Source organism: Bombyx mandarina, chromosome A1 (assembly GCF_030267445.1).
Source record: "Bombyx mandarina strain Sakado chromosome A1, ASM3026744v2".
Taxonomy (NCBI): Eukaryota; Metazoa; Arthropoda; class Insecta; order Lepidoptera; family Bombycidae; genus Bombyx; species Bombyx mandarina.
The window spans coordinates 12,008,157-12,030,825 of NC_143234.1; the positions used below are offsets into that span (position 1 = coordinate 12,008,157).

Genomic DNA, 22,669 nt, shown 5'->3' on the forward strand with positions numbered 1-22,669 from the left:
TTACTCAATTCAAATAGTTGTTTTTTTTTGTTATATTTTTTCCAAATTTTACACTTTAAATGGCTCTCCTGTAATGTTGCAAAAATGTCGCCTAAACAAAATAGCCTCTCACTCGTCGATAAGTAGGTAATACATGTAATTTTTTTATTTTTAATATATTTTACTGTCTTGGAAACAAAGTCTTTTAAGCCAAATCAGTATTTCGGTTTCTTTAGTAAATAAATAACATGTCTACGGCACAGACTCTGTGATTGTTGCCAGACTACAATCACTCCACGCGCACAGACTTTCACGCGATATTTTAAGAGATTATTTCTTGAAAATTTTAAACGAAAATCACTCGTCTATTATTATTGTTACAATTATTTTAGTTATAATGTAAGTGATATCACCGGATCTTGCCATTGTTTGCTTTAACAACGATTGTTTAAGTTAATTAATTATAATTTTTTTGTATAGTTTAGCTTCGAATAGTTAATTATGAAGATAAATTATATTATGTATTATCTCAGTTCCGTTCGTCGCTAAAAAGATTACGTATTGTTTAATTATAGATGTATTTCGTTTTAAAATACGATAAAGCTATTAAATGATATTACATTAAAATTGATATACTGCTCATCTTCATTTTTATCCTTGGATGACACTGAAAGTCAAACACATTAACCCTTGCTGTGGTCCTCCCACCGATCTCTGACACTTTGAAATCGCTCCACGCACATTTCGACAGAAACTTTGTTTACTTAGATTCCAATTGCTAACTTTTTTTTTAATTCGCATACTTAATGTATTATTTATTATGTACAAAGTTTTTATTCTCGATATTTTATGAATTTCGGTGAGGACTGAAAACCACGGGTCTAGGCCAAGTGGAGTTCATTATCAGTTTTAATTTCGTCTGATGTTTCGTCCAGCAAAAACTTCCGAACAATCCGGCACGTTTTTAAAATTGTGGCTTTTTGCATGGTAAAACAAATGTTTTTGGGTAAACCTAATAGCTTGATGGAGTGGTGGAGGTGCTTTGGTATGACTCCAAAAGTATTATTTATTATTATTATAAATATATTGGAACGAGTAATGACGAACGTGACTCTGATAGTTCATTAGCAAGAGAGTTGTTGTATCTTAAAGTACTTAATCGTACATGAATGGCCTAGTCTAGACCAGTGATGGGTAAAGTACGGCCCGGAAGTATTTAATCCGGCCCGCCGAGAGTCCATCCATCCTAAATATTCTAGTCAGCATTTTGGCGCGTAAAATAAAATCTGACGTTTATAATTGAAAATCTTCGAATTTTTAATGAAAGCTACAATTCGTCCGGGGTGTTTTGAGCTTTCATTATCTCATAATTAACTTGCCATCATTATAAGTATCTCGGCAGTCTGTCACAGGTATTAGTTTATTTATTGGGAAAAAATGCCATTCTTTTCACCTATCTATCACACGCCTCACATCTCACACGCCTAAAAAGGCGTAAAAATAAAAGGTATTTTGTTTTTTAAAAAGCTTTAATACAGAATGCATTTTTTCTATAATTCGGGCCCTCCTCTAGAATTTGTTAGACTTTGTAGCCCGCCATTAAAAATGTTTGCCCACCACTAGTCTAGACTAATTACGTGCAATACATGACATTAATATTAGTTCGTTTTGATTCAGTATGTTGGTTTTTGTGCGTGTACCGTCGACAGCACAACATTGTATTACTGTATCGTTATTTAATAATATTGTTTTTTTTTTAAGAGAAGTAAATGCATTTTTATAACCCAATTCGGTATCTGACGTATACAAATGTATGTCTTTTTGTTTGTTGTTTGTTCGACCACGTTTGTATATCGTTTATGGGATGTAGTTGAAGCTGGTTACAGTGGCGACCATGGCGACCGTACACTGCAGTGTAGCGACGTGACAGCGGACCGCGACACGACACTAGTCGTCACATTTACACTCGGTTTTGTTTGAGCTTATGCGAGTATTTATTTATTTTTTAGTTATATTAGTACTGAAAATAAGTTACACATATTTTGCAAAAATTGCTGAATGGATTTTTGAAAAAACTTGAAAGAATATGGCTATTTATAAATGTTATTATCTTATTATAAGTGTTGTACGTGCGCGCGCTAAGACACATCCGTACAGGTCGATACTTAATATCTATAATCGAACTGCGTAATAGTCGGTAACGCTTTAATTGAGAGTCGATCTATCGACGGTTCGCGCTCAAAGTTCTACTAAATAAATATATACTCGCACGGTCCGAACGGTGAGACACGAGAGTTCGACCTCATGCCTCAAGACTGGCGACGGCGTTTACCTTCTGATGTCTATGGGCCTAGAGACCCTTACACCCGAGTTAGGTCTACGTAAAGAAACCAATTCATTCCGTTGTAATGTTGTAATTATTTAAGTTGCCGGAGCATGTGTAGCGCGCGCAATGTTCCCCCGGTACTGCATCACAAAAACACATTCGTATGTGCAATTATGAAAATTATGCAATCCAAATTTTTTTCTACCTATGCTGATAGCCCTGAGAGGCTATATCAGCGTTACCCTAGCGTGTAAGTGAGCTCTCGGGGCTCAAACCGGAGTGTTGCTATAGCAAGAGCAGTGCTTCGTAGAATCTAGCACCGGATCGGAAACGCGACCCACTGAGAAGATCCGGCGAGAAACTCAGTGGGCTGTGTCTGTGGGTGTAATTGATTAAAGATGTACTTTTACACACAATTAAAACTGACCTAAAATCACAATTATGTTTTAAGAATTATTATTTTTGTAATCTAAAAAGTCGAATGTTGATTATTATCATCTGTGACAGGCGAATGAAAAATCTTCACTGTTAATTTAGAGAAGCATTTCGATACAAATGCACAACTAGCAACATTAAGAATGTTAAGGCTTTATGGCAACACCGACAATTATTTTTGAGAAATGTATTTTCGACACTAACGTGCCATGGGGTACTTTTGGATGTAAATTTATTGATGAAATAAGTGTATTTAATTTAATTTTTTTGTTTTATTTTAATTCACAACTCCCCGTGCGAAAAATCGGCACGGATTTTACGGCAGTTCTCTAAAAACATCTGTATATCTGAATCTTTTGTCTATATATAGTCTGCATACTGTTTGTATTATCTGTGTACATTATTTGTTTCGGTAACCATAGCAACACGCCACAGATCACGAAACGCCAAGGGAACTGTCGCAAACAAACTTTAGACGCTTTGTTGATCTGTAATAGTTTTAAACGCACCGATTCTAAAACTTGGAAAGCCAGTATGCAAACAAACGTATTTGATAAATGTTTTATAAACCACATCGTATAATTAGTTTATGCGTAATGTAATGTAAACGTAGGGACGGCTTAGGCATTAAGGACGAGCGGCCGAGTTATTATGAGTAATTATGTACGTATTAAGGAAATACAGTTATTTAAATTTGATTCGTTTTGTTTGTTTTTCACCCTTTTTTTTCCTACCTATGCTATGCTATGAGAGGCTATTCCAGCTTCACCCTAACGTGTGTAGGTGAGCTCACGGGGCTCAAACCGGAGTATTGCTAACACTGGCCCAAGCAAGAGCAGTGCTTCGCAGAATCTACCACCGGATCGGAAACGCGACCCACTGAGAAGATCCGGCGAGAAACTCAGTGGGCTGTGTCTACGGGTTAATTCGCTCGCCGAGCCCTTTGTCGCAAGCGACGGGTTCGACGAGGACGGTGACCGGTGCTTGTGGTACCTAAAAGCACCGTTAATGGATCTGGTTTTTCACCCGTGTTGCATGCGTGACTGACTATAGAATCCTGGGTCCTTGTCTGCAGTGTTCACTTTCCAATGCAGGAATTTATTGATGTCATTTATCTAATATTAATGGAATATAACAGGAATTTATGGAAATAACTTCGAAATCGGAGATTTATTATGAAAAGCCAATTACCGTTGATTGGGGGAATAGGGACTAGGGATAGAGTAGGGACAAATCTGGATTGTCACAATGCTTTTGTGAGATTTAAATTTGTTGAATTGAAAAGGACTTTTATTTAGTGTTTATGAATATTAAATAGTTTAATTTAGTCATCAGAGTTTTGTAACTGATTAAAGGTATTGAAAAGTTAATTACCTAAAGTTAAGTACCTACCTAACTAAATAGTGCCAGCCCTATCGAAAAACTATTGTCCCCAGACGTGACACGATTCACCCCAAAAGCGAAGGTGGATCAGGTCAGGCTAACTAGTTTAAGTTTTTGTGTATATTTTTCAATGAACTATGTATAATAATGCATCGTATATGAAAATTTTAACCTCCGGAACCATTTTAATCTCAGTTTTATTAGTATTACCCTAAGAAAAATCTTAGATAAAACTTAGATACCAACATTTTTTATAAATATATTTTATTTTTTGTGATTCGGCATTTTATATATATCAGAAAAAGTGTGAAAGTAGCTGAAGTGATTGATAAATTAAAGAGCGGACGGTTAGTGTGGTATGGACATGCGATGCGTAGAGAGAAGATGCATGTGACTAGGAGATGTATGGAAATGGTAGTGCAAGGTAGAGGGGGAAGAGATCGACCGAAGAAGACATGGATGGAGTGTGTGAATGACGATATGAGAGAGTTGAGGTGACGGCTGGTAGAAGAGAATGAAATAGAAAAAATGCTGGCGAATCCCACCTAGTGAGATAAGGTAGTGACAAAGCAGTGATTCGGCATTTTGACAAGTGACAATACGTCATGTGTCAAAGTGGGTCGCTACGTTGTGGCGTCTACAGTGTGACCGCCTAGCACCAGACGAGCCGTAAGCTCGTTTACCTATTTATACAATAGACAAGACGGCGGCGCTCGCACGTCCCACTCCACTAGTAAAATAAAATAAAACAATCGAAACTTCATCATATCTTTATTAATCTATTTTAACATAAATATATACAACAAGAACTAAATGCAGCGCCTATTCGTCCTCGTGGAGCGCGAACAGCTTGGCCACCTCGAACAGGTCCTCGAACTCCGCCTGCGCCAGCACCTGGGGGCGGGGGGTTGGGGGGCAGTGGATTAGCTAGCAGTTGCAGCCTCGCGAGCACACCACAAGGTAAAGATAAGATACTACGCAAAATTATAATTTGCGAAATTACTGGTGGTAGGAAGTCTTGTGAGTCCGTACAGGTAGGTACCACCACCCTGCCTATTTCTGTCTTGAAGCAGTAATGCGTTTCGGTTTGAAGGGTGAGGCAGCCGTTTTAATGTTAAAACTGACCTTAGAAGTCGTGTCTCAAGGTGGCAATTTGTAGATGCCTATGGACTCCAGTAACCACTTAACGGTGGGTCGTGAGCTCACTCACCCACCTAAGCAATAGCAAACCGTCTCCAGCAGTGCGCGATGTCGGATCCCTTGGGACTCACCTGCCTGGCCACGTGCATCCGGTTGAAGAGGTTCCACAGCAGCACGCCCACCACGCGCCGGCCCTCCAGGTAGAACACCACGCCGCGCTCGTACCGCCAGCCCCCCGCCGCGCCCCCCTCCAGCCTCACCGCTGCCCCGGCCCCGCCCTCCCCCTGCTCCCCCGCGTCCCCCTCCTGCCCCCCCGCGTACCCTTCCCCGGCGGCGGCGGCGTGGCCCCGGAGCTCCGTGACGGCGTCCTCAGAGAACACTCCGACGGTTTTTAGTTTTGAGTCGATGGTGCCGATGGCCTGAATATTTAAACATAATTCATAAAACATCCATTCATAAAATGTAATTGCTTACAACGTGTGGTACGGTCACCCGCGCTACCCGCCCCGCGCCCCGGTGCGGTTAGTGTGACTGGAGCGACAAAGCTAGCTAGCTAGCGCTAACCAACTTTCAAGACAAGCTTACTTAAGTAATTTTATTTCTTTACTAGCTGACCCGGCAGACTTCGTAGTGTCTCAATCGATAAATAAAAGACACATTAAGGGGACACATCAAAGGAAAAACAAAATTATTATTTTTATTTAATTCTGAACATTTTCATTCATTTATCTTTTTTTTTTTTTTTTAAACCTTCTCTGGAATTCCACAAATAATTCAAGACCAAAATTAGCCAAATCGGTCCAGCCGTTCTCGAGTTTTAGCGAGACTAACGAACAGCAATTCATTTTTATATATATAGATATAAGATCTAAAATCACTTGGCACTAAGTGACTACGGGTACTCATAGATGTCGCAACATTGTACACTCGCCTCGTATCCGAGGTCGGGCCCGAGGTCGGTCCAGAACATGTGCGGGTGCGTGTAGGGCGCGGGCGCGGTGCCCAGCATGTCGGCCAGCATGTTGTCCCCGGCGCGGCGCCCCGACGTCACGGCGTGGTCGTGCAGCCCGCCCCGCCGCCGCCCCTCCCGCGGCGCCCAGTGGCACGCGGCAGATCCCGCCGCCCACACGCGCGGCCGGGCCTGCGCACACCAGCCCAGTACAATAACGACTATCCTACACAATTCAGACTGGAGCTCTATTACTTTCTAAAAATAAATCAAATATTTCACACTAATTGTGGGTGACTCACATGTATTTATTTATTTTATAATATTTTATTATAATTACACTACACAACAACACATACATACTTTATTTTATATCAACACATTCATTTATCACACAATCATACAAAACATTATTTACACTAAACAAAATAAAATTCACAAGCAAAGTCAGGCGATAACTGCAGTATAGCGGCGGCGATAATATTTCGCGAGTACATCGGTGCATAGACGAACCGGTCGTCGCATTTTTACCGATCCACCGCCACCACTGCACCAGTCGAAATCTGACTTGCGAGCGCGCATCCCGTGTTATTCTTTTCGTACTACGCCTTTTAATTATTGCTTTTTGTTTCGTGTACTGCTTGTGTTGCTTGGACTATCTATTTCTTGTTACTTTCTCCTTCTTTCTTTATATTTGTGTTCGTCTTGAATAAAAACTTTCTTTGTGTACTTTTGTGTTTGTAAAGACTTTATAATTCAACCCAAGACGACTAAACTAATTGAATATGCAATTTCGAAAAGAGCACATCTCTGAAGATGTAAAATGTTCAGGAAATGAAAAAACTGATTATTTTCTAAAGCAATGTAAAATTTAAAATATTAACTTTTGAGATATATTTTAGTGTTAATTTGCAATTGAAAATTACTGGAATTATTATAAAATGGGTGTAGGTAGGTAAGTCTCAAAACTACATGTCTATGAAAAAACGTATTTGACAAAATATACGAAATGTGACCTTTTCGAAATTTCATATTCAATTAGATTGAAGCTAAGATTTTAATTAGGCTTATATAGGTGGAGGAGCTCACAGCCCACCTGGTGTTAAGCGGTTACTGGAGCCCATAGACATCTACGACGTAAATACGCCACCCACCTTGAGATATAAGTTCTAAGGTCTCAGTATACTTACAACGGCTGCCGCACCCTTCAAACCAAAATGCATTACTGCTTCACGGCAGAAATAGGTAGAGTGGTGGTGCCTACCCGCGCGGACTCACAAGACGTGCCTTAGACTGCATTGCGTTATCATTGAGGGGCATATGTAACAGTCCCACCTGCAGCTCAGGGTTGACGACCACCCCGCCCAGCTCAGGGTGCACCTCCAGCTCGGAGGCGTCGGCCAGCGCGGGGTCGAACTCCGTGCCGACACACTCCACCACGTAGTCTGCCTCCACCTCGGCACCACTCGCAAGTCGCATCAGCACTTTGTCATCAACAACTCTAGAATCTACCACGTCCGCTGTTGGAAAAAAAAAATTTTTTTACAAACTTCTGATTTGACTTTGATGTATAACTATTGTTCCCAATGTCAGTGTTGCTGACAACACAATCTAGCCAAGCACCACAGGGCTAGTCAGAAGATGAAACTGGGAGTAGGTTATCAGAACGGTTCCTAACAAACTTATTGAGATGGGACTGCTACTAATCTATATATATATATAAATGAGTTGCTGTTCGTTGGTCTCGCTAAAACTCGAGAGCGGCTGGACCGATTTGGCTAATTTTGGTCTTGAATTATTTGTAGAAGTCCAGAGAAGGCTTAAAAGGTAGATAAATATGAAAATGCTCGGAATTAAATAAAAATAACAATTCTGTTTTTCCTTTGATGTGTCCCCCGCCGGACGGATTCCTTTTGTTTGTTTTAAGTTTATTTTAGACAAAAGCTTAGGTCTTTTATTTATCGATTGAGACATTACGAATCTGCCGGGTCAGCTAGTTCTTAATATTTTGTTAAATGTGTTGATGTGGTCAAACTGCTTTTTATTGGCAGCTGTCATACTAATTTAAGAGCCCAAAGAATCTTAATCCAAATAAAAACTGAGGTGTCTGAACTATCTTAATTTTTTAAGTGTTAATTATTCTGTCTAGTTGTATGTCCCCTAGGTTGTAGAGACAGCGGCTCACCTTCAGGCAGGAGTGTGACCCCCGCTTCTTGGAGCCTCCGGGCGGCCTCCTCCGCGAGGTAGGAGGGCAGGATGGACGCTAGAGGACTACTCTCTCGGTACAATTCTAATACGGTTTTGCCCGTATCCTTTACTGAAAATAAATTGTAAATTCTATAGACAAATCCTTTAATTTTTTCTTTTATATTATGGTTTGTACTTTCTTTTGTTTATATATCACTAGACATGGTCATAATATGTATTAATAATAGAATAATAATAATGATGATTAATTAATTAATATTAATTTATTTATTTTAATATATTTTATTACATTAGAATAAATATTAACTTAACATGAAATAAGAAAAAAAGGAAAAGAAGTAAAAAAGTATTAATAATCAATACCATTTCATTAGGATCACACAAACCAGCCGGCAATTTATAGGAAATCTATACTTATATATTACTTATAAAGAGGAAAAATTTGTTTGTTTGTATAGAATAGGCTCCGAAACTACTGAACTGATTTAAAAAAATCTTCACTGTTTGGAAGCTATACTATTCCCGAGTGACATAGGCCATAATCTTTTTTGAAAAAAATTAGGGATCCTTACTAAAACTCCAATAATGTAACCCAAGGTGTAGAAAAAATACCTAAAATATTCTTTACATCGCGTGCCCTGCGAAAACGATTGGTGATAGAATAAAATAATGTACTACGACTTTGTACAACACAATATTATTTACAAAAAGTGTCGCGACAGCTTAAGTCAAACTATTATAGTTATGCCGCAATAAGTGTTCTTTTATTTAAAATATAAAACAACGTCAAATATCGTTGCAATTTTTGTTAAAGACCCGAGCGGAGCCGAAGCGGCCGCTAGTAGTAGGATAAAGTAGTAAGAGTAGGCGACAGTAAGAACATGCAATATGACTAGTGGACTCACATCTGGCGGCGAGCGCGGCACTGAGCTCGGTGGCCAGCAGCCCCCCGCCCAGCACGGCCACGCGCTGCACGTCCCCCCCCGCCAGCCGCGCCGCCAGCTGCGTGACGTCATCCGCCGTGCGCAGCGTGCGCGCCCGCCCCGCGCCCCGCGCGCCCGCCAGCGCCGCCGAGCGCCGCGCCACCACGCCTGCGCACTACACATGTGTCACTACTGTGTGCCGTGCACTAGGCGTTATATAGCACGACCGCGTACTGCAGCGGTCGGGGAACCGGGGTACATTACCCCAAATGGGGTAAAATGAAATTTTGGGGGTAAAAATGAAACTTTTGTGAGTAAAAAGTATATATTGAAGTGAAACTTCTTTAGGATCGTTGTGATTTCAAACTCGATGAAACGAAACGAATAAGTCCATAGAGACACAAACACATAAATGTATAGGATTCAGCCGGCGAGAGAACAAGATAGAACACGTTAATTAATTATTGAACAAATGATGTTTAAATGAAATTTTTAGTTATTGTTTTCTTTTCAAAATTATCATGGGGGCTATAAAATGAAAGATGCTAAAAAGAAGCGATTTCGTTTTTTTTTTGTTCTTCGCCATGGGGTAAATATCAACTTACACAAAAATATTTAGGGGTAATAATTAAAAAAGTTCCCCGACCGCTGGCGTACTGTAACACTACCTATTACCCGGCAAAATTTAGCATGTCACATTACACTAAACATGACATTCATATCTGCAGAACATATTATACAATGGTCGGATCATATCTAGAGGTCCGTTGTCTGTTGCTTTCTGTTCTAAGTACCATATTATATTGTATATGTTTGAGTGTCAAAAAAAAAGGTGCAATTATGTACGTATAAGTTATAATTAAAAATGTAAATATTAATTAATTTTATTAATACATTTAAAAAAATCTAAAGTAAGCTTGTATAGAGTTTATTTGGTAATCATAAAAGGTCTATAATTTGTAACATCCGAACATTCAGTACAATAGGACTGAATGTTGTTACTTCTCTGGACTTCCACAAATAATTCAAGACAAAAATTAACCAAATCGGTCCAGCCGTTCTCGAGTCTTAGCGAGACTAACGAACAGCAATTCATTTATATATACAGAACTAGCACTGTTACTGGCGCGTGACGTGTGACTGACCGGTCGCGACGAGGCAGTAGTCGTACGTGAGCGTGTGCGTGCCCCCCGCGCCCTCCAGCGTGGCCCGGCGCCGCGCCACGTCCAGGCGCCGCACCGCCCAGCCCCGCGCCACCCCGCACCCCGCGCCGCGCTCCTCCAGCTGCTCCACGGGCGTGTAGAACGCGCTCGGCTCGTACGCCAGGCTGAGGACACACGCACCACTGTCTCAAGCGACCCTCACTGGTGCCATACCGAGTCGGCAGCACCAGCTAGCACCGAATATAATAAATTCGACAAAACTGGAATTGCCCTAGCGAGACTGGTGGTAGGACCTTTTGTGAGTCCGCGCGGGTAGGTACCACCACCCTGCCTATTTCTGCCGTGAAGTAGTAATGCGTTTCGGTTTGAAGGGTGGGACAGACATTGTAACTATACTTGAGACCTTAGATATCTCAAGGTGGGTGGCGCATTTACGTTGTAGATGTCTATGTGCTCCAGTAACCACTTAACAACAGGTGGGCTATGAGCTGTTCCACCCATATATGCAATAAAATAAAAAAAGACTCAAGAAAAATTTAATGGTTCATGTTGCGATGGTGGAATTATGATTAGAATCCTATGAATAAAAAGAGATTTTATAATCAACAGAAAATAATATCTGTATCGCATGTTCACTTAAGACATTCACTTACGACTTAAGATTTAACAGTAGGCAGCAGCTTGGCTCAACCCCTAGCATTGCTAAAGACGGTAACCACTCACCACCAGGCGGTCCGTATGCTCGTTTGCCTACAAGGGTATTAAAAAAAAGACCGCTTTTAATTTCAGCAAATCAAAGTTCATCTAATAATTAAAGTACCTTACTTACCTTCTCACCCTGCCGTTCCACTGTTTAAAGGTCAAGGAGTCGAGGTCTGTGACTTTGTCCAGGTCTGGCTCCCGCCACAGCTCCTTGGTGAGCGGAGGCCTCATGTACGGCAGCTGGTACTCCGAACCCACCATCAGCACCTGACCCGGCACAGACATACTGTTATATAGGTTCCACCACTCTAATTCTAGCACTTAGTCACCCTGTGTTGTCAATGATTAGAATAAACATTAGAAGTCGTCGTGGCCTAAAGGATAAGAATAAGGATATACCCGCCTGGGATTCGAACACCGACCGTTGCATCGCTCAACACGGCACCGGACATCTTATCCTTTAGGCCACGACGACTTCAAATTTTGAAATGTTGAATTTAAATAACGAATATTTTTTACCTGGGCGTCGGGTTTTTGACTGCGTATCGCCCTCATGGCTGCAAACGAGGCAGTACCAGCACCGACCAGCAGGAACTGCACGTGTCGCGGGAGCTGATCCGCAGACGCCGGGATGGGTGTCCGTACTGGCTCAACATTCTTTTTTGGTGCATCTTCTATTGTGGAAAATGTATATGGTGAAATAAAACAAAAAATACATGACAAACTAGCTGTACCCGTCCGCTTCGCTGGGCATTTAAAATTAACATTATTATTTCTCACCCCCACAAAGATTCTCATCATTAAAGCCCCCGCAGCTGGTGTAGGGAGTCCAACACTCATATAAATATTACCCTATCCATTAAGTACATGTATTTTCCTACATGGATACCAAGTTTCGAGTCAATCGGATTCATGGTTCAGTAGTTATAACGGAACATCCGTAAAAACCACTGTAGATTTATATATTAGTATAGATAACTGGGGACTGACTAACATCTGAGAATGTTTCCCAGGCGAACTCTACAATAGCAACTACTTACCAGAGGGTATTATTTTATTTTCTTCTTCACTCAGCTTACGAAAGAAATATATCTGTAAAAATATTAAACTCTACTGTATATTGTACAAAATTACTGATATTTCGGATGGTTTAAGAATCGGAAGGAGTGTGTAGCCCAGCTGTGTAAGCTCACAATATATTTAATCATGTTCCAAGCCAGATTTTTTTACTTGTTATTTTTTGTGTATCTTTTTAGCTTTAATGTGTATTGTGTGCCTAATATATAAATTAGTTACTAAACTATAACGCTCATGACGACATAATTTCAATGTCACGTAGACAAATAATTTCATTCTTGCATTCTCACTTATTGTTCATGAACTCATAAATATATTTTTCTATTAAATAGAGAGGAGCACAAGATTAATACCTATACTGATGCTGAATGCAACTCAAAATATCAGAATGGTACCTACATGACTGTTTTAGCTTGTGCGAATTACTTCAATCTCAAGGTGGGTGGCGGATTTACGTTGTAGATGTCTATGGGCTCCAGTAACCACTTAACACCAGATGGGCTGTGAGCTCATCCAACCATCTAATAATCTATTTACGTAACTTTAAAGATATTACAAATATTATCTTTTCTACTATTTTTATGATTAATCTTTTAGCTTTAAAAATAAAATGATTTCAATGGCTTTATAAAAATAGCATATTTTATCTAAACTTACTCCACCAACCGATGCGGTGAGTGCTAGGGCTGCTGCAATGGTCCATGATCGCCGCGGAGACTGTGATGGCGGTGTAGGAGGTGGACTTGATTGTGCAGGAGGGGGTGAATGTACACTGGGGCTATGTGATGCTTGTGATGCTTCCGATGTAAGGACAGTCTGTGAAAATATGTTAACCTGTAGCTGGGTCCTTATACAACACACAAGTATTGTCTCTACTCATTTAACAGATTATTGACATCATAATGAGGCATAATCATCTAATATTTTCTACTGGTTGATTAAGGTCTAATGGTACTACAGCCATAACCACGATGTTTAAAAACCAGGGTTTGGGTGTATTTCTTACTGACTTATGTGTGTATTTGTTGCCCAGAACATGGCAAAAATTCTAGGTTCAGCTTGATTGTGTAGTTTATTTGTTATATATTTATGGTATTATATAAAGGTAATACTGTAAAATTCAGAAATAATTCTGCAATTATTTAATTAATAAAAAAAAATACTTACAGTTCGGTATTTCTTAATTTTCCTTGGCCGCTTGTAATTCAAACGTTACAGGATTTATTACATAGCATATTGATTAAACATTAATAAGAAATATTATCATTTTAAATATTTAGTGTAAGCCTAATAAAAATAAATTCAGTGAATAAGCAAAATTAGGAACAAGATTATTTAGGTATATATATTTACCTGTGATGATGTCGAGGCAGCAGCATATGTATTACCTGTAATTGACATTATTTGGAATATAGGTCAGTGCAACATCACTATTTAAACTAAAAATAGTTAAAGTTTCCTTGTTTCCTTGTTGTTACGCATGTCAAAAAATGTTTAAAACGGTATTCAAGAGAATTCATGACTAAGCTACCCCCACTTTCTACTATAAATATAAGTGACTATAGTTTCTTAAAACATTTCAGCTTGAGCAGCCGAACAAAGTGGAACGCTCAGATAGTGCCAGCCTAATCCGTCATTTATTAAAAAAAAAGTATAATAAGATGCACGATTACATAATTTATTAATTTTTCCGTATTTAGGACTGCCAGAAGGAGCAAGCATAAAACAGGTCAAGCGAAGACAACTTGTTAGGGCCCTATGTAACAGTGGGGTGCCCTAGGTCTACAACAACATTTAGATTCTGTAACTTTCCTTCATTATTATATAAAAAATTACATAAACTATGACTTTTTTACCTACCAATTGAAACTCTTTTGATGTAACAGATTATAGATCCAAGGAATCAAATAATGAAAAGTCTTCTACAAACAGCACTGATTTTTTAACACTGCGGGTTATAGGTATGAAGGATCTAAATAATCACTTATCACTTATTGAACTTAACCAGAAACATAGGGTGGTCTATTATTTATAAAAAAAATATTTACATAACAAATAAAACAAAGATTTCAACATGAAATAAATAAAAAAAACACATTTTTCTCTTTCACTCTCATGTGTGTTTATGATTAGGAATGGAGAGAGACTAGCATTGGGGCCACGCGATGTTAAGTGGTTACCGAGCAATGTCGTTGCCCACCACATAACAGTTACCGGTTGTTAGAATGAACATTTAGTGTTTCTTTAGTAAGTTTCAAACACGTTACATGATTTAGCCTATTGCAACAAGTTCTTTTTTAACAGTGCAATTCACTTAAGTACTTTGCTTTAAAATTATCCGCTACTGATTAGTTACTAAATAATAAATATATTTTTTTTTATTTACACGATGTCAGAACTTACGGAAGAGTTTGTAGGCATCTCTCCTAGCGGTGGTATAAAGTAAAAAAGATTGACTTTCCCCACACAACACGGAAACCGCTCTGAGCATGCTTAACTATTTAAAAATCACTTAACACTTCATTAAAATATACCATTAAAATTATGAATCCCCTAATTTAATTTAAGATTGAAATCATTCGTAAACATTTTTCATTTCTGCTCTGACAGTAGTAGGTATTTCTATTTAACGAAATTTAAAAAGTCTCTATTCGCCAGATTTAGGTTATAGTTTTCTTTATCAAAATTTATATTTTTGACATCATTTGTTTGATTTGTCCATTGGACAAGCATAGGGAAAGTCGCACTTAAAGCCAAATCTTCTGTAACAAAGACCGATGATATCTATTTTAACAAAACTCGAATGAAAGAAAGGTGGAAATGGAATATAGTAAATGGTAATGATGAAATGAAATAACCTCTGAGTAAAATAGTAGGAATATACCGATAATATTATTTAGCAGTGCTTGAAAAGCTGATTTTGTTTCTATATTTTTCAACACTTTCACATATTCACAAATGCTAAACTTAAAGTCAAGTTGTGTGAACAGAATTTTTGCGTCAATTGCGTATCTTTTTACCAGTTTAAGGTGTAATACAGGAGGTTTATTAGCTGTTTAGTATTTGTGAAAGTGTATAAATGTGGAAAAAATAAACAAAGCCGTGAATGTGGCTTCTCAGGCTCTGCCAAAAAGTCCGTAGGACAAAAAATTAATAATCAAGTTTTACTTTTATCCCTTCTCACCTCCTTAAATTTCATTTCATCCAAATTTATTAAATACTCTAATTATTCAAATTCATTTCATTTCGTTTCGTGAATGTCATTAGAATTTACATCTGTACTAGACTCTAAGGTTATGTAGCCGTTGGCCATAAATTTGTAAATAAAAAATTAAGAACAACAGATTGAACAGATATGTCAATTGTCAATATAGAAAGAAAATAGAAATTGCATTGAAATTATTTAATATTTTACGCACTGCATTGTAAATTAATAAAACATTGAGATTAAAAAAACTATTGAAGTCTACTTTTTTAAATTTTGGAAGCGTTTTAATTGAAATATATCAAAATTCCTCCAGCTGCGATCAATCAAGGCACATCTCTCCGAAGCACTGACTGGTGCGTGATAAAAATTTATCGGCTTTTGTGTTGTTAGTTATGTTATGGTAGCTTTTAAACAATTTTCCATTCTGTGGTTAGAATCTGAAGATAGTACATAGATATATAAATAGTCCGGTATTGTATTAGATAGTCAGACACTCGAAATATTTTAATAAATTATAGTTATTGTACATAAATTGGTTTGTATAGTTTGTACCTACTATATTCAAGTTCGGTGAAGCTAGTATAACCCCTCGAAGTTACTAGTAGTAGATAGGAAAAAAGTAGTATTTGAAATGGCTGAAAGCAAAAGTAACCACATATTTATAAATAGGAACATTTGTGAAGGTATTATTCTTTACAATTGTAAAAGTGTTTTTGTAAATCGTGTTAGAATGAAAATATTCTACAAACGTAAGTTTTTAGTTGTTTCAATGATGCTGATGTCAAATAGGTCAGTTTTTTTACTAAACAGAGATGATAGTTTAATTATGGACTATTAACTCAAAGAGTGATTTATTGATTGCCTATAGAAAAGACACATTATATTTACCAGACAAGAAAAGAGTGTCAATGCAATAAAAAAATAGAATAGAGTTTTGGAACCCATTGGAATGTTACTCAGAAATTGCCATATTATTATTCTATTTTATATTTATTCTATTTTATCTATATGCTGGCAATTAATTCAAAAATGTATGTACCAAAATAGTCCAGTATGAGTTGTGACATCAAGATGCATAAAGTTAAATATGCTTTTATGTCCTCCTCATTTATATCTCCAAAATTGTCTTTATATTTTTTAAATGTGTGATTTTCATTAGGGTATAACTGACTCATGGAATGCTTCATTTCTGTTACAATAATTTCCTAAGATTTCCGTTAGTATTTTAGTATTGCATTTGCTTCTTCAAAAAATCTTATACTTTGCCCAAATGGTAAAATTAATTTTGGATTTTGTGCATATATCTAAATTTTAGTTATATTTAAAATCTATAGATTGTAAAGATTGTGAAATCCACTACCTTCCTACCTACAGATAAAATTATAAACCAATTACATACCAATTCGTAAAGTTGTAGTGGCCTAAAGGATAAGATTTCGAATCCCGCTGGCAAGTTTCAATTTTCATAATGAAATACGTACTTAACGAATGTTCAAGATTTTATTAAGTACCATGGTGAAGGAATAAAAATCAAACCCGAAAAATTATAATTTGCGTAATTAGTGGTAGTAAGACGTCTTGTGAGTCCGCACAGGTAGGTACCATCACCCTACCTATTTCTGCCGTGAAGCAGTAATGCATTTCGGTTTGAAGGGTGGGGCAGCAGTTGTACTGTAAAAACTGAGACCTTAGAATTAATATCTCAAGGTAGGTGGTGGCATTTACGTTGCAGATTTCTATAAGCTCCAGTGACAATTTAATATCAGGTTGGCCATGAACTCGTCCACCCACCTAAGCCTTAAAAAATAAAAAAATGTGATTTTTTTTATCAATGCTCTTGCTTGCTATTACAATTGTTTTATTTTTGTACATAATAATGTTAACTTCACTTTTGCTTTCTATTTTAGATTATGTGTTTAATGTTGAAATTGTATGCTATGTTGTGCAATGATAGTCTGTGCCCTGTCAAATAATCTCATCAGACACCATGCATGTCTTTGATGATTGTATGACAAAACCATTAAAATGTGTGTGGGATGTCTTTCCAGCACAAAAGATTAATTTAAACTACTAAGTCTGAAGTCTGGAATTTTAAATTGAATATTTTTTTCAAATAAGTTATAATATGAATGAAAAAAAAAATTTACAGAATAATAACTAAAATCTGTGTAAGGCTGCAATTTTCTTGTGCTTAATTTATATGTATGTCTAACATATATATAAAAGTGTTTCATTATTATTAGAAGGTAGTAAATAACATTTTACTATAAAGATAAAATGTAGGTATACACCTCCCCAGGCTTTCGGAGATGTTGACGGCGTGCGAGGCGGGCGAGGTGTTCGCGCTGCTGGAGGGCGGCGCGGAGGGCGCGCGCTCGGCCGGCGACGCCCTCTGCGCGCTGTACAGCTCCGTGCGCGAACCCTGGCTCACGCGCGCCCTGCTGCTGTACCACGCGCGCACCGGCTCCGCGCGCGCCCTCGAGCTGCTGGCGCGCGCGCCCGAGCCGCACGTGCGCCACCTGCTGGACCAACTGCACGACCAGCTGCGCGCCGACCGCGCCGCCCGCCACCACGCGCTCTCCGCCCTGGCGCCGCTCGTGGCGCGCCGTCCGCCCTGGCTGCACCGCCTGCCCGACCACCCGCTGGCCCGCGACCTGGTGCGCGCCGCCCTGCGCGAGACCGACGCGCTGCCGCTCCTGCACGCGCTGCTGGCGCTGGCCGCCCTGCTGCCGGCCGCGCCCGCCCTCGCCACTTCCTACCCGCAGGACCTAACCGAGACTCTGCTACGTCCCGCCCATCTCGAACAGAATCTTCCGCCGCCTACTCGCGCTCACCTCCATCTTGGCCAACTGGCTCTATTTCGAGCCATCTACGCCACGCATCCTTGCACGCTGCTAAAAATGTTACGCGACTACGGCTCCAAATTGAACGTGGGAGCTGCCCGCGCCGCCTGGGAGCGCGCCGTGGCCTCGCTCGCGTCGTCCGTGCGCCTCCACCCCGCCATCCTCACCGGCTCACAGACGCAGGAGGCGGACACGACGCGGTGGGCCAGGCGAGAGATACACGATGTAGTGGCGGAGACGCGTCGGCTCTCTATTCCCGCTCGCGATGACCCAGCGCCCTCCCCGCAGCCGATGCTACCCCCAGCACCCACCGCACACTCCCCGGCCCCGGGCTCCGGAGCGCACGCCGCCCGGGCTGCATCCGCGCTGCGCCCAGGGGCAGAGCCCTGGTTCCCGCTTGCAGAACGTTGTGGCGGGGATTCGGCCCCACCGACTCCATTACCAGCGGACACCGATACTGGAGAGCCTCCCGAGGCTGCGGTCGAAGCAACCCCGGAGAACACACCAGCTCGAGACACTCGGGCTCAGTTTCGCTTCCCTATGGATTCGGGCGCGGTGCGAGCGATCGGTCGGAAGTCTCGCGGCGCGTCCCCTCCCCGCAAGGAGACGTCCCCGGCGGCGGACGTGTACTCGTCCCGGCTGGCGCGCGTGGTCCAGGAGCGTCGGGCGGTGGACTCGCCCGTGCCCTTCTCGGGGACTCAGCCCTCCGCCGGCGTGACCAGGCCGGAGCCCAGTCGCCCCGCACCGCTGCTCGACATGGAGCCGTTTAATGTAGAAGACCGCGAGGTGCTGGAGCTCACCCGCTGCGCCGACGTCGACGAGGAGTGGCCCGAGGGCGGAGGCGCCAGTGAGAGAGCGGTAGTGCTGGACGCGCGGCGCCGTGCGCGGTCCCCGGGCCGAGGGGCGGCGGCCGGGCGCGAGCGGGGCTCCCTGTACCGCGCGGCGTCCTGCGACCGGGACTCCGGCGCCGCCCGTCGCTCTGTCGCCGTACAAACGGTCGACCTCTGGCCGGAACCGTACGAGTTCATAATCGCCGACTTCTATAGAACATTACCCGACGACACTGCTCGCCAGGTGAGTGAGAAACTAAACCTCCATCACAGTATTTGTTATTTCTGTCGGCCAGCCGAGCCCGCGATCTAACCGAACCCATAGATATGACACAGTGAACACCGCTGCCCGCTTAGAGATATGAAGTCGAAGTTCAAAATGTTTGTACAAAACTCACAACTCCCACTAGTATGACTAATTCATTGTTAAGGGGATAGGACTTATGCAGGTAATGCAGCTATGTTAGACGCAAACCAGATTTGATCTAGCAGTAACTGCTCAGATCAGAGATCCGTACCGGATCTTCTGGTTTTTAAATTGGTTGGTGGTTGATTTTATATATTTGTCTTTGTTTGATAAACAATATCAAGAAATAAGCTAGGTGATTATAAAAAAAACTATATTTGTATGAAAGAGAATCTTTAATTACAAATATTTTTAAACAAATTTGTTTGACCATTGCTTGTGCACAAATACCGCCATTATTGGCTTCATTGAAACGGATACCTTAGCCTAAATTTTTATTTAATTGTATTAACCCAAATGTCAATTTTGTTATAATTTTATTGATAACATCCGGGGACTTTTTGGCGGGAACGCGAGGAGCGAAGTTGTGTGAATTGTTTTATTTTGTCTATTTAGTGTTTCTTCATATTTAAATGTGTAATAATGGTGATTTATCAACTGTTTAATATCTGTGAAAGTGCACAAATGTGAGAAAATCAAACAAAGCCCCTGGACGTAACTTCCCGGGATCGTCCAAAATGTCTCAGTAAATAACCACTATTCCATTGAGATTATATTTCATTCCATATTATCTGATCTCATTTCAGTTCATTTAATTTCATGCCAATTAATTGATTAATGTTTCAAATTAATCAACTTCATTTCATTTCACTTCAAATAATAAATCAAAAAAAAAATTTCAAGTAAAATTCAAATTTATAAAAATTTATCATAATAAAATAATAATAATTAGGCTGTATGGGACGATGCCTTTGTTTTTCCAGTTGAAAAAATAAAACTACTACCTTTTAACATCAAAACACTTAATTTACTTCAACTCAAAGCATAGGTAGTCACGACTTGAATGACAGTATTCAAACCTAGTATTTTTAAGAATGGGGTGTAGAACAATTCGAACTTGTTTACAGAGGTATGGTACTTTGGTCGTAGAAAATATAGAAATTATCCATTAGATGAATGGTTGAGATTGATAGAGGGATGGAAAGAACACGGTGTCACTGGTAAAATTTTTTAGCTTTTTTTGGCTTTGGTTTCTTTACGGCACTTTTAATGTTAACACCTTGAAAACTGACGACATTTACAATTTATTAATAAAAATCAATTTTTAATTAAGATATCTTGCTCATCGTAGAATTGCCTATGAAATCATAATAAAGAATATGTTTATTTTTCAGGGTGAGTCTAGTGCCCCTTGCGAACGCCTCGAGACATATTTAGCTGAGCTGTACGCGGGCCGGACCTGCTCTTCCAGCGGAGACGACCAGGTCGCGCTCCTGCACGCGCAGCTCATGTACGAGCGGTGGCGCCGCGAGGCACACGCCGAGAGGAACCGGCGCCTGCTGGGCCGCTGCCGCCAGGTCCGCGCGCTGGAGCTGCGGAACCAGGCCCTCGCCGAGCGAGTCCGCGCCCTCACGCGCGAGCGGGACGAGCTGCGAGCCTGCGCCCTCCGTGACCCGCCGCCCCCGCCCCCGCCGCCCGCCGACCCGCTCGCCGCCCTGCACGAGGAGCGCGCCGCCCGCCTCCGCGCCGAGGCCGCGCTGCACGAGGCCGAGGCCATGCGCGCGCACGAGACCGCCGAGCTGCAGCGGCAGCGCGGGGACGCCTTCGAGGTCGCGCGACACGTGGACGCGCTCGCACGCGCCGCCCTCGCCGCCGAGCGACGCGCCGAGCACGTCAAGCGGCTGCGGCGCGAGCTGCTGGTGCTGGCGGAGCGGGAGGCGCGGCTCAGCGAGGCCGTGCGGGAGGCCACCCGCCCCGCCGCGCCCCGTCCCGCCGCGCCACGCCCCGCCGCGCCGCGCCCCGACGAGCGGTCTGCGCGAGCAGCCCTGGCGCGCGCCGAGGCGGAGGCGGAGGCGGCTACTGCTCGCGCCGAGCTGGCCGCGGCCCGCGCCCACGAGCTGGAGACGACGCTGGCCGCGCGCGACGCCGCCATTGGTGAGCTGAAGAGGGCCACGCGCGCGGCGGCCGAGGAGGGCGCGGCGCGGCTGCAGGCGCTGCAGGACAAGTACTCGTCGCTGCTGCGGCTGCTGCGGGCCGCGGACGCACGACAGCTGGAGCTGCGGGCCGAGCAGCCGCCGCCCCCCGCGCGCGCTCCACCCCCCAGCTAATTGTCCGCGGGGGGCCGCGCCATCGGCTGACGGCCCGACGCGGTGCGACTGATCGCGTGCACGACGCTCTCGTCCCTCTTCGGCAAATAATTCGGAGCCATTGTAAGGGACGTCACGACACGACGTAAATCCAAATGTAATAAATGTCGTAATGTACTAAGAAATGTAATTTTTCACAAAAATAAATTGGATCTATAATATATTCCTCTATATCGCACTATGTAGTCTAATTTAATTATAGCTTTCGTTTAGGAGTGTCACATGCCCCGGAGCTATTGACGACTGTTTATACAAATAAATCCTACTATATAACATTTGCTACCAGAACACGGGCTCGCCGGCCGCGTCGAGCTGCGCACACGTACATACTATATATATACACGCTGCATGAGGTCCATCCCTATTCTTGGTTATTACATTTTGGTTATTGTTTTTGTACGTACACAATGTAATGAAAGGGCAATGTAACATAACTTCTAAGGCATTCATTATACAATGTAATGTGTTGGCTGATTAAATATACGCCTTTGAAAATTGTTTTACTCGATTAAAATAAATATATCTGTAAAGAAAAATCTTTATCATTCAAAACCATTAAAACTTTCGTTTAAAAAGTTTTTTTAGACGGAATCACTTACTTAGGTTTCACTTTCCCTACGTTTGCCGCTAGGGGCGCTGTTCTAACTCCATACAAATTTGAGTTAACTTTTACGTTATCGAGAACGTTAAAAAACTCGCACTAAGCACACTGGAAAAGACTGTGTGATGAACAAGTTTGTTTTATTTACACTTTGTCTGGACGTTTCATATCTATATGTGTATATATATATTATATATAATGACAGCCTAAAACACGTCATTACGGACCCTCCCGACCCATTAACGGTGCTTTTAGGTACCACAAGCACCGCTACCCAATTAACCCACAG

The 22,669-nt window shown here is 41.6% G+C and overlaps 2 protein-coding genes across 3 annotated transcripts; one reads left to right on the forward strand and one right to left on the reverse strand.

Annotated features, from left to right (window-relative positions):
- Nucleotides 1–4,875: 4,875 nt before the first annotated feature.
- Nucleotides 4,876–14,988, reverse strand: LOC114247048 (apoptosis-inducing factor 1, mitochondrial). 2 transcript variants are annotated; one of them, XM_028179855.2, is made up of 14 exons: nucleotides 14,689–14,988; nucleotides 13,639–13,673; nucleotides 13,453–13,482; nucleotides 12,943–13,101; nucleotides 12,249–12,300; nucleotides 11,728–11,882; nucleotides 11,336–11,475; nucleotides 10,489–10,670; nucleotides 9,326–9,511; nucleotides 8,398–8,529; nucleotides 7,548–7,732; nucleotides 6,195–6,404; nucleotides 5,395–5,682; nucleotides 4,876–5,017 (listed from the first exon to the last, which is right to left on the reverse strand). In XM_028179855.2, the coding sequence occupies exons 1-14, from the start codon at nucleotides 14,774–14,776 to the stop codon at nucleotides 4,946–4,948; spliced, it is 1,914 nt and encodes a 637-aa protein (XP_028035656.2). In that variant the 5' UTR covers nucleotides 14,777–14,988; the 3' UTR covers nucleotides 4,876–4,945. The 2 variants fall into 2 exon arrangements, with proteins under 2 accessions (XP_028035656.2, XP_028035657.2); XM_028179856.2 differs by lacking the exon at nucleotides 13,453–13,482 and having other exon boundaries at nucleotides 14,689–14,987.
- Nucleotides 14,989–15,631: 643 nt separating this feature from the next.
- On the forward strand, nucleotides 15,632–22,274 carry Tsc1 (tuberous sclerosis 1 protein hamartin). Its single transcript, XM_089739737.1, has 3 exons — nucleotides 15,632–15,846; nucleotides 17,793–19,410; nucleotides 20,808–22,274. The coding sequence occupies exons 2-3, from the start codon at nucleotides 17,803–17,805 to the stop codon at nucleotides 21,738–21,740; spliced, it is 2,541 nt and encodes an 846-aa protein (XP_089595863.1). The 5' UTR covers nucleotides 15,632–15,846; nucleotides 17,793–17,802; the 3' UTR covers nucleotides 21,741–22,274.
- Nucleotides 22,275–22,669: the final 395 nt, after the last annotated feature.

Coding starts and splice junctions, on each gene's coding strand:
- LOC114247048 (XM_028179855.2), bottom strand. CDS start 14,776: ATGCTCAGAGCGGTTTCCGTGTTGTGTGGGGAAAGTCAATCTTTTTTA. Junction 13,674..14,688: donor AGATGCCTACAAACTCTTCC/GTAAGTTCTGAC, acceptor TGTCAATTACAG/GTAATACATATGCTGCTGCC. Junction 6,405..7,547: donor TCGTCAACCCTGAGCTGCAG/GTGGGACTGTTA, acceptor TGGTGTGCGCAG/GCCCGGCCGCGCGTGTGGGC.
- Tsc1 (XM_089739737.1), top strand. CDS start 17,803: ATGTTGACGGCGTGCGAGGCGGGCGAGGTGTTCGCGCTGCTGGAGGGC. Junction 19,411..20,807: donor CCGACGACACTGCTCGCCAG/GTGAGTGAGAAA, acceptor TTTATTTTTCAG/GGTGAGTCTAGTGCCCCTTG.